The 10,915-nt window shown below is 38.2% G+C and overlaps 1 protein-coding gene across 2 annotated transcripts; it reads right to left on the bottom strand.

Moving 5' to 3' along the window:
• Positions 1 to 18: 18 nt before the first annotated feature.
• srxn1 (sulfiredoxin 1 homolog (S. cerevisiae)) lies at positions 19 to 10,088 on the bottom strand. 2 transcript variants are annotated; one of them, XM_078255653.1, is made up of 3 exons: positions 9,780 to 10,088; positions 8,371 to 8,614; positions 19 to 111 (listed from the first exon to the last, which is right to left on the bottom strand). In XM_078255653.1, the coding sequence occupies exons 1-2, from the start codon at positions 10,011 to 10,013 to the stop codon at positions 8,405 to 8,407; spliced, it is 444 nt and encodes a 147-aa protein (XP_078111779.1). In that variant the 5' UTR covers positions 10,014 to 10,088; the 3' UTR covers positions 19 to 111; positions 8,371 to 8,404. The 2 variants fall into 2 exon arrangements, with proteins under 2 accessions (XP_078111779.1, XP_078111778.1); XM_078255652.1 differs by lacking the exon at positions 19 to 111 and having other exon boundaries at positions 7,879 to 8,614.
• Between the last annotated feature and the right edge of the window lie 827 nt (positions 10,089 to 10,915).

Genomic DNA, 10,915 nt, shown 5'->3' with positions numbered 1-10,915 from the left:
CTTCACAAGTTATACAAGTCCCGGCCACAAATCCTCTGGTAGTTAAGACCGACAACAAACGAAGGGACCAATCCTACATCTCAATAGGGCCCACACGCTGCATGTAGCCACCTGCGGAAAAAAGGACGTTTTTAATAAAGCTGACCGACTTTTCACAAGTCAGTTTTTGGACTGGCCTATTTTAGGGATGGACCAGGACTACCTGCTCAACTGGGCTCTTATAGCTGGATGGGAGGAGCTGCAAGCAGCACACACACACACACACACACACACACACACACACACACACACACACACACACACACACACACACACACACACACACACACACACACACACACACAGTGTTACAGTAACCTCTCCAGTGAAAAGACTCACATAATAACTCATCACAAATATACGCCTAACTCTTATAAATCACAAATGCACCAGAATTGCACATGGATATTATAGTAATAGGCCTACACTATAAAAGATAAAGTGAGTTATACATTTATCACTCAGACATATTAAAGAAACATTGGCACTGTGTGATTTAGTAGTGTAGTGTAGTAGTGTTGCAAGACACAGTATCACATTCACGTTTCATTTTATTTAGTTGACGCTTTTAACCAAAGCGACTTCCAGATAAACAGTATTGCAGTTGTACCTGTATTTTGTGGTGGAAGAAATATTCTGATCCTTTTCCTAAGTAAAGGTAGCAATGCAAAATAGTTAAAATACTCAGTTACATTAGAAGTACATCAGTGTTAGCCGCAAAATATATAAAAACTAAAAGTATATGCAGAATTCAATTCTATTTTATTTATAGTATCAAATCATAACAAGAGTTATCTCGAGACACTTTCCAGATAGAGTAGGTCTAGACCACACTCCCATTAAGTGAAATATTATTGAATGAGTAGAATCATAATGCCTGCTGGTCAAGTTGGACCTCATTTTTCAATACTTTATGTAGTGTAGTGCTGGCTAGTTTAAAAATGCATCTTTTTTTTTTATAAACTGATTCAATGTTTTTGTATATGTACATTTTTAATCAGAAAGGAATTTGTATCTATAGCTGTAAAAATACAAGTATTGGAGTAAAAAATAAATAAATAAGTAAGATTTGTCAAACAAAGTACCTTGAAATTGTACTTAAGTACAATACATGAGTAAATGTACTTAGCTACATTCCACCACTGGCTGTACTTTATGTATAGGATGAAGGGAACTCTTGTTTCGTATGAAATTAATGTTTCTGGGCCGGGAGCATGATTATAAAGTTGTAAAATTCAACTGTAAAGGGCTATAGTCTTTTAATGGCATTTAGGGACCAACGTTAGCTTTTCTGTTATTTTACAGTTTACTATCCTGTGTTAGTCTGACATGTTTATGGTGCTGCCACCCACTGAGGTTTGTTTCTGTTGGCTGGTAAACCACAAGACCGAAATGAACTTAATACCTCCACGAGACTTCAGCTTGCTCAACATCTACATCGACCTACTTATAATTGTGCCGGTGGTTGGAAAACTGTATGTAAATTCTCTTTGTCTTGCCAATTCTCAAATTTCCAATGGAAATTGTTGAGTCAAATGTGAGAAGTTCTTTAATTTGAATATCTTTTTCAAGATGTCTGCCTTAATACTTGACCTCGTACCACTATGGCACAGCAACAAACGGGCGTAGATTAGCTGGAGTAAATAATCTGTACTTCTTATGTAACTGAGTATTTTAACTATTTTGCATTGCTACCTTTACTTAGGAAAAGGATCAGAATATTTCTTCCACCGCAAAATACAGGTATAGTACGCGTAGGAGCAGAGCTCAGGCAGCAGGAGAAAGTGAAGTGTGAGTAAATAAACATTGAGCAGATGATCCTGGAATGGCAAGGATGTATTTGCTTGCTGCCCTGAGTTCAAAAAAACAAAACAGTGGCAAATGGACGATGTAGTCCTTCCAGTCTTCTCCAACCACATTCAACCACTTCAGTGTGCCTCAGCTGCATCAACAGTCAGACATCAGACACCTAAACTGTCTGCTGAAAGAGCTCTGAGGTCTTACAAAGGACACGAACCAAACAGGAAAAGGCTGTGTGAATATTTCAATTAGCAAAAGTAAGGGGGGGTCTCCAGAGATTTTACTTCATACAAGTTAATTAAAAAAACATTATGAGCTATGAAAGACACACAAACTGATTTTATGCTATAATTATGCTGCAAGTCTCAGACACTCTCTGCTGCTGCTGCATGGTTTATTATATTTACAAGACGCCCATAAAGACGCAGTATGAATTTATTGTATGTCTTTGTGGGGCGTGTGAACCAGTGTGTGTGTGTGTGTGTGTGTGTGTGTGTGTGTGTTTTGACTTTTTGAATTGGGACTTAAGACAGAAGTTATCTTATTTCATGGAACTGTGAAACACTCCTTTGCTCGTCCGGAAGAAGTAGCTCCATTTGTCCATCCTGATGAGGCGACAGCATGTTGGCTTTGCCACCCACTGAGTCCTGTGTTGTTGTGCTTCAGATAGCTCCGAGGACAGCATGCTCTGTCCGAGGAAAGTTTTCTATCTCTGCTCTGTTCATCTGTCCATCACTTTACAAGATGGACTCTGCCATGACATTTGGTACAGACATTCATGTGCCCCAGAGGATGAATCCTAATGACTTTGGTGATGCTCAGATTTTTCCTCTAATGCCACTATTAGGTTGACATGTTTGGCTTTCAGTGAAATATCTCAACAACTAATTCATTTTTTGTCATATTTGGTACAGAAATTCCTGTTCCCCGGGGGACAAATCCTTATAACTTTGGTGAAATGTCTCGACAACTATTTGATGGGTTGTCATGAAATGTGGTACCGCGTCCATGTAGGGCTGACATCTTCTGGTCGGTTGGTCGGTTGGTTAGTCGATAAGCTTTTGTCTGACCAAATTCTCATTGGTCTAAATAAAAGCTGGAAACCAACAATAAACGGATCCTACTAACTAGTTAGCTAGTATTGCCTGTGTAGCCAAAGCCAGATATAGTATATTACTATATATTACTATTACTGAGCTCCATTGTTGTCCAAAAACTATTAAAAAACACATCAGTGAGCCACACCGTTGCACTGTGTGACATACAAATAGTCGCCAACAAATACACTATTTACCCCAGTTTAAGTCAAGTTTGCCAGAAACTACAGTGCCCAGCTATATAGGAAATTATGTAGACTTTTAGAAAATTGAAATGATAAAATCAGAACCCTGTTTTAACCATCTATGTCCTCAGTAGAAACAAATGGGCTTGAGGCAAAAGAGAGCGACAGACAGGCTGAGAAAGTATTGACAAACGGGACTAACTCACTATTGGTTTGAGTCTTTGAATGGGATTTGGGAGGTCTGTCTCCCCTGACTCTTAGAATAGGTTATGGTCAGGTGTTGCATAGAAAAATGGCTGGGGTTAGAGCTAAGGTTGTGTTGAGGTAAAGCCAAGGATCACATATTGTCCCTCATGCTTGTTCAGCAAAGCATTCGTAGAGGAGATCTGTACTGCGGTTTCATGGTTTACTTAGCGGCGGATTTGTGTTTTTTAAGGTGCTGGAGCCCTGTTGATGAACATCGGAAGTAGACACACATCACCCACCTCCCTTGGCGGAGCAGGTTTGTCTTGCTGTTCTGTTGCATGTGGACTCAGATGTGTGATGTCACAGCAGTGATTTGGGGCTTTGCTTACACCTACAGCTGAAGTTAACAGAGTGCTGTTAGAGGACAAGGCTGATGTGAAGTGCATGATAATATGTTTGGCCACAGACAATGCCTTCTGATGAGTCATCTGGTCCTTTGATAGTGGAGCCCTGTCCAGTGAATATGTTCACTCTGATTGGCAGGGCAAGCTTGAAGCTTGTGTGAAATACAACCTGTTACTATTATACCTCATGTACACTTTCACAAAGCTACATAGAGACGAAGGTTAAGGCACAATGTGTCATAGAGCACACAGTGGTGGAAAGTAACTAAGTACATTTAGTCAAGTACTGTACTTCAGTACAAATTTGAGGTACTTGTACTTTAATTGAGTACGTTCTTCTCATGCAACTTTATACTTCAACCTTACTACATTTCAGAGGGAAATATTGTACTTTTTACTCCACTATAAATATTTGAGAAGTTAAGTTACTTTACAATTGTTTTTTGCACACATAACACATTAGCGCATTACAGCTGAAATGATTAATTGAATAACAGAATATGTATAGGCAACTATTTTGATAACCGTTTCATGGTTACGGCTTTTATAATTTGAGGATTTCCTTGTAGATGTTTAAATGCATTTTTAATCATTTTGAGGTTCAGACTGTTGGTTGGACAAAACAAACATTGTGAGGGTGTCACTTTGGGCTCTGAGTATCTGTGGTGGCGTTTCTCACTATTTTCTGAATTTTTACCAATTTAAACTGTCAATCGATTAATCGAGAAATAATCAGCAGATTTATTCCATAATGATAATAATCATTAGTTGCAGTTATAAACAGTACAACCGCAACAGTACAATCATGGTTTCATATTAATGCACGAGAAATAATAATCTAATGATATAAACTGTTTTTTAACTGTTTTTTATGATATATACAACTGTTTGACAGTCACATGGGGCATTGTTCTGCATTGAGCACTTTCAATCCTTTGAGTACATTACATCATACTTACTTACTTTTACTTAAGTAGCATTTTCAATGTTTACAGCGTAGGGTTAGTACTTCTACTTAAGTAAAGGATCGGAATACTTCTTCCACGACTGCACAGAGCACACAGTGCGGGGGTCAGAGGGCGGATCCGGCATTGCAAATCTGGCACAAATTACACGCCTGCAGCAGCCACCAGTAGTCTGAGGGAATTCCGAATAGGAAGCTGTGAGAAGTCCTCATCGGCTCAAACACCACACACTCTTTCAAGAGGATTTGGTTGTAGTGCCTCCCCAAGTGGAACAACTGGGTGCGCTGGCTAACCAGAGATCGGTTTTTTTAAGCTGTATTTTAAATGTAGACATACTCTACAGGACAGCCAGAATCAAATTCTTGTAAGGTAGTTTTATTCTGCCGCTGGATCATTTTATAGACTCAGCAGTGATTAGAAGACATAGGGAAAGGCTCTCTCTATCAATCTTTTATCACCTTTAAAACAATTATAAATCCCTAGAGAAGTCTGCCATGACAAAAAAAAAAGAAGAAGAAAAAAAAAAAAACAGGCTTGTAAAATTTTAAAGAGATTTTAAACAACTGGCAAATTCATCTGTTTCAATACACAGCTTATTATTTTCAGCCTGGTTACAGTAAAAACTAATAGAGCAATTCATCTTTTAAATGTGTACGACACTATATGGTACAGGCGTAGACGAGACCACGCAACACATAAGTAAAACAATTTGGTGGGATGCCAAAAGTAAAAACAATGTCACCGCGATCCTCTCTGTATCTCCAAAACTGAATTTAAGCATTTATAAAAAAAAAAATCTACGAATAATATGTTGTCCACATCATGCACACAATACATTGCTGCATAGAGCCCCCCAAAGGGTCCCTCCAAATACCATTCAAAAGGGCAAAACATTTTGGAACGACTAGAACTACTTGAACTGTTTGCACATAAAAAAAAAATAAAAAAAAAATAATTCAATATCAATCAGCATTCTTTTATATTCTTTCTTAATTAGTCATATTGTTCTTGGTTACAGCAATTAAAAATAATCTTGTTTTGTAGCGATGTTGCAAGAGAGAAACTATACTGAGCAGAGGAAATCAAACCCTTCTTAGAGCATCACCAAATCTCATCGAAACACAAAGTAGTCACCACAAGTTCATTTTGCTAAGTTATCACTGAGCAATACAAACAACAGACTGCAAGAAAGTGTATGAGAATTGACACAGCTACAAACCATTTGGAAAAAAAAAATGGCCACAAACACTTCCTCTTCTTAGCCCCCAAAACCTCCTTGATCTGTTTAAATCCTCAAAGATAAAAGCGTACAGAACCACCCATGGAAACCTCTCCACGGAGCAACAGGTGCAATATATTTTTTTTCATACCGGTATTGCGTGTCAGAAACCCTTTGAGGATACGGTTACTTCCAGACAGTGAGCGAGCCACAGGAAGTCTTCTCACACGCGACGATTCAGAGGAAAAATTTAGAGTCCTTTAGGGCCGGTCGGTAAAAGCTGCCCTCAGGTCTCCCTTCATTTCCTCGATGGCCACAAAGGGAGACCATCAAGCAGCTCGGAGCTCGCATTGTGAAGGCGCATGACGTCGGAAAAGGCCTTGTCTCTCTGCAATGCCCTGTGATGTATATTTTACTTACATTATTCTGCAAACCTACATTTCCTTCCTCCAAGACAGAGGGGCAAGGGAACTGACTTGATTTAATAAGCCGGGCCCTGTCTCAAGTTCGATACCAACAACCAACATGTACCTTAAGATTATTCATCACAGCAGAACAAACCATTATCGTCATTGTTTTACATGTTTAAGGAAGGCAAAAGGCTGCCATCTAATTTATTTACTGTAAGTGGAACACGTGTACTCTTAAAGCATCAGGGACAGCCATCAATCAGCTTCTTTTTACAAAAAAAATTGTAAAATCATTTCATCTGATGGTACTTTAAGGAAGTGAGAAAAGATTTTGGTTTAGGTAGGTTCTTATATGAACTGACATGGACGACAGCAGCAAGACTGGAAAATGACATGAGGGATCCAGAGACGACGAGTAAGAAAGACTGATGACGGGAAGAAGGGGCAGACTTGGCAAGACCCGACAACATCTTGCATTTTGACACAAGACGTCAGCCTGATGTTCTTCTAACACCTGAGTCATTCTGCAAACCATCTGCTCTACACGCTCCTCTCTATTACCTTCATGTGCTGTCTGAAACATCACAATCAAAGTTGACTGTGCATAAGATTTTATAAAGTGCTGATACCTTGTTGCAACATTTGGTCCTACTTAATTATTAGTACTTTTACAGGCTCGTTTTAGTTATTGAAATAATTCACATTTCCTCCTCACATTCTGATCTAAATTAGTACTAGTGCCACAAAAAAAAAAAAAAAAGACTGACTACAGGCACCTTTTGATGTAATTTCAGACTAAAATAACTCCAACGTGTGACAACATTTAAATCTTTTCCCAGAGCTCAGTAGAACGAGCTCCAAAGGTGCACTTGAAGGAAAGCCACTGGTGGATTCAATAAGCCTTTTTGTTCATAGAACACATTTTGACATGTCACCGCAAGGAAAAGCATGTGTAAGTAAAAAAAAAAAAGAAAAAAAAAAAGAATGATAGCTGAATTCCATTAAGCTGCTTCAGTTCCAGGGTCCTGGTGTTGCACATGCTGGCTCACTGCCACAGTGTACTGGGACACTTGAACGTAACAGATGTAACACTGTTAATGCTTTTCCTACTATGACAGGTCAAAACATCTGCTGTGAAAAGAGCCTCAACATTTCCAACCATCTTTTCTATGTAGTAAGGGTGTGCAAAAAATAAATAAATCGATTCATATTTCTTTTTTTTTCTTCTTTTTTTTTAATTGTAGGTCTACTGCAATCACATGGGAAAAGTAACTACATTACATACTGTGAATTGATTTTTTTTGTAAATCGAGAATCGTTTTTGAATCGAAAATGGATTTTGAGTCGAATCTTGAGCCTAAAAATCGATATCGAATCGTGACATTTTCTGAATCGTGCACCCCTACTATGTAGTGTCACTAAGCCCTTACTAATAATGTCATTTCTGCATTTGCTGTGCAAAAACAAATGGCAGGATGGCGCTGTGATGTACAAGAAAATAACTGCAGGAAAAGTATCATTTAAATTACTTTTTATGTGCAAGAACAACTGAAGATTATTAAGTATTAAATGACCGACTTGATAATAATGTTTAATTTCCAAAAACACAACTTTACACACACATAAGCAACCTTTAAATTACATTTCTGTGGTTTCAAATGACATGTGTTTAACTAAAGAGTTACATTTCCCCCTGCTGGTAAATTCTTTGCTGTGCAGTCCTGTAGAAATATTTCTATATTCTAGATGTGTTATTCCCATTATTATAGTTGTATCCCCTGTATATGTATAGACTTGGGAACACACACTTAGTTAGCTCAAGCTCTGATTACCATATAAGTTCAGGAATCTGAGTGTGTATTAGACTCAGGATACAGAGAAAGTTAGGTTAAGATCTTCCTCTGGCCTTTGGGCCAGTATTTTTCCTTGAATTTTCTTCAGTCCCCAGCTGCAACAGAAGAGAGAAAAAGCTGTGTGTGTGTGTGTGTGTGTGTGTGTGTGTGTGTGTGTGTGTGTGTGTGTGTGTGTGTGTGTGTGTGTGTGTGTGTGTGTGTGTGTGAGCCACCTGAGCCAAGTCTCTGAAAACTGCTACTCCAGCATCACCGCAGATCAGGCATCGAAGCTCCCAAGTAAGTGCTGAGGTCCGAGACGTTTGATTTGATGAGCTTGGCTGGGATGGTCGACATGTTCAACCTCTGATACGCAGCGAACCTGTGACAGCCTCCAAAAGAGTAGTAGTAATTCCCCCCCTCTCTGCCTTTGATCCAGAGCACATCGATGGGAGGAACAACACTGATGTCTGCTGTCTCCTGGAAGGAAGGACAAACTGATAATTAATTTATACTGCAAGTGTGCAGCAGATATTATGCAAGTATTGCAAAGAAAAGTCTTGAAAAAAAACTGTAATGTTACAAAAATATATGATACCCTATACTGTAATGATGAAGAGGGAAACTACAGTATGAGTAAGAAGCTAAATGTTACTACAAACATGATCCTGTAGAAATATTGTAAGAACATTATAGGCAGTGGTGGAGGTAGTACTCAGATACAGAAAAAATACAGAATTATTATGAGCAAATTGTACTTTAAGCTTCAAAAGTAAAAGTACTCATGATACAGAATGGTCCCTTTCAGGGTCTGGTTGATTATTAGATTATTATAACAAAGTTCTAGCTAGTAGAGGTGGAGCAAATTTGAAGTACTTTAAATAATATTGGGTAGTTGAATGTATACAAATGCATCCAGGGTCAAGACTGAACCCCAAACTACCAAACAAACATTACAGAATCTATATTCATTTTAATGTTCATATATATTTTCTGTACATTTTATTTCGTCACATTATGGCCTGGTGCTGTGTATGTAATTATTGTGGAAAATACTAAATATCATCATACATTCATAAATCATTTTAATTTATTCATTCATTTTGATTACAAGCTAAAAACGTTGGAATCTGCCTAAAAAATAGTAATAGACAGATAGAGAGATAGATAGAGTACTTTATTAATTTAACTGTTACAGCAGCTTAGAGTATTAATACAAGATAAAACAGCAACAAAATATACTTTTTTTATAATTATTTTATAAGCAATAATAAGTTATAACAATAACTTAAATAAAAAGTGGGTTTGAAAAAAGTGTTTTACTATACATAAGGTGGACATTAGCTAGTGCAAGTGGTGTTGAGTTGTTGCAGTTATGGATCAGATCATTTAAAGTATAAAATGTGTTCGAAATCCTTGAATGTAAAATCATCTTTATGTCAATATAAAACCTCTACATTGCCATAAATATGACAGTGGTAACGTTAATAGAAGAGGAATGAGATCAAATTCAAATAGCACAAATATTCACATGAACCTGCATAAATATGATTTTACATTGGGGAGCTAATCCACAGCAGTGTTGTAGGCCAAGCATTTTATTGGATCTTAATGCCACCTTAAAGCGCACATAAAACATTGTTACCTTTATTGTTTTCATCAGAGCCTCAACTTTCAGCTCATCCAGTACCGGAGGAATCGGTCTGACGATGACTTCCATCGGGACGTTATGGACCTCGTCGAGGCTGTCCGAGTGAATCGACCTGTTGTTTTTAACGTCCGCCGCGCCACACTGAGTGGGCATTTCCGACATGTTTCTACAGGTTAAAACCGATAGTTTCACTCGAGTTGGTTTAGTGCCGTGCCAAAACCGAAACATTTACCTACCGACAGTAGACGGGATATTTGCATAGACAGTGAAAGGCTCTGTCAGTGTCACTTCCTGGCTGCTAGGTTTGCTGCATTCATGTAGCGTCGGAATATTCGTAATAATTTGTAAAATGTACGTGAACCTCAACTCGGAACAACAACTCGGAAAGTCGGCGAAATTTCTACTACACGACTTGCCGAGTTGGGGTCATATAACGCAGTAGCATGGCAGACTAAAGTACTTGTTAGGTTGATACTAAAATATTTTTTTTATTCACGTATTGCATAATACTTTTTTGTTCACATGTCATTTGTAATATAGTATTAGGTTGTACCCGTTAGTTGCTGTCCAAGTACAGTGGCTTAGATTAGATTAGTTAGAAAAGTTGTTTGTTAGCATTTACCCTGATAACTGTAGATAACAAGTCAGGTAAAGCAATATATATATATTTTTTTTTTGGCTTTTATTGCCTTTATTGATATGACAGCTTAGTCAGAAAAGTGGGAGAAAGAGGGGGATGACACTACATAGAAATACTGGAAACAGCTATTAACGCATTGTTTAAACGCTCTGAGCAGTAAAAAAATAACACATCTTCGTTGTCCGTCCATATTTTTTCCCATATTAGGCTATGACTATAAGCCATGCAAGCCAATGAACACACCAAAGTCTGAAGAACGACTTCCCAACTCGGTAAAGGGGACCATCCAAGGAGCACGTGAATGCAGCATTTGATTACGTGATGCCTAGTAACTTTAACAGAAAGTTTTCATTGGTCCTCGGCGCTGTCAATCACAAATGTAAGTTACAACCATGGTTACAACGCCCTCTCTGATCGGTTGATAGTTGGAACTAGATTACATTTGGCATTCAAAGGGCCGTTCGCAATTAGCATAAATGTTGTTGGACAG

This window comes from Sander vitreus, chromosome 7 (assembly GCF_031162955.1).
Source record: "Sander vitreus isolate 19-12246 chromosome 7, sanVit1, whole genome shotgun sequence".
Taxonomy (NCBI): domain Eukaryota; kingdom Metazoa; phylum Chordata; class Actinopteri; order Perciformes; family Percidae; genus Sander; species Sander vitreus.
The sequence above is the reverse complement of the archived record's forward strand: the minus strand, read 5'-3'. Positions and strand labels throughout refer to the sequence as shown.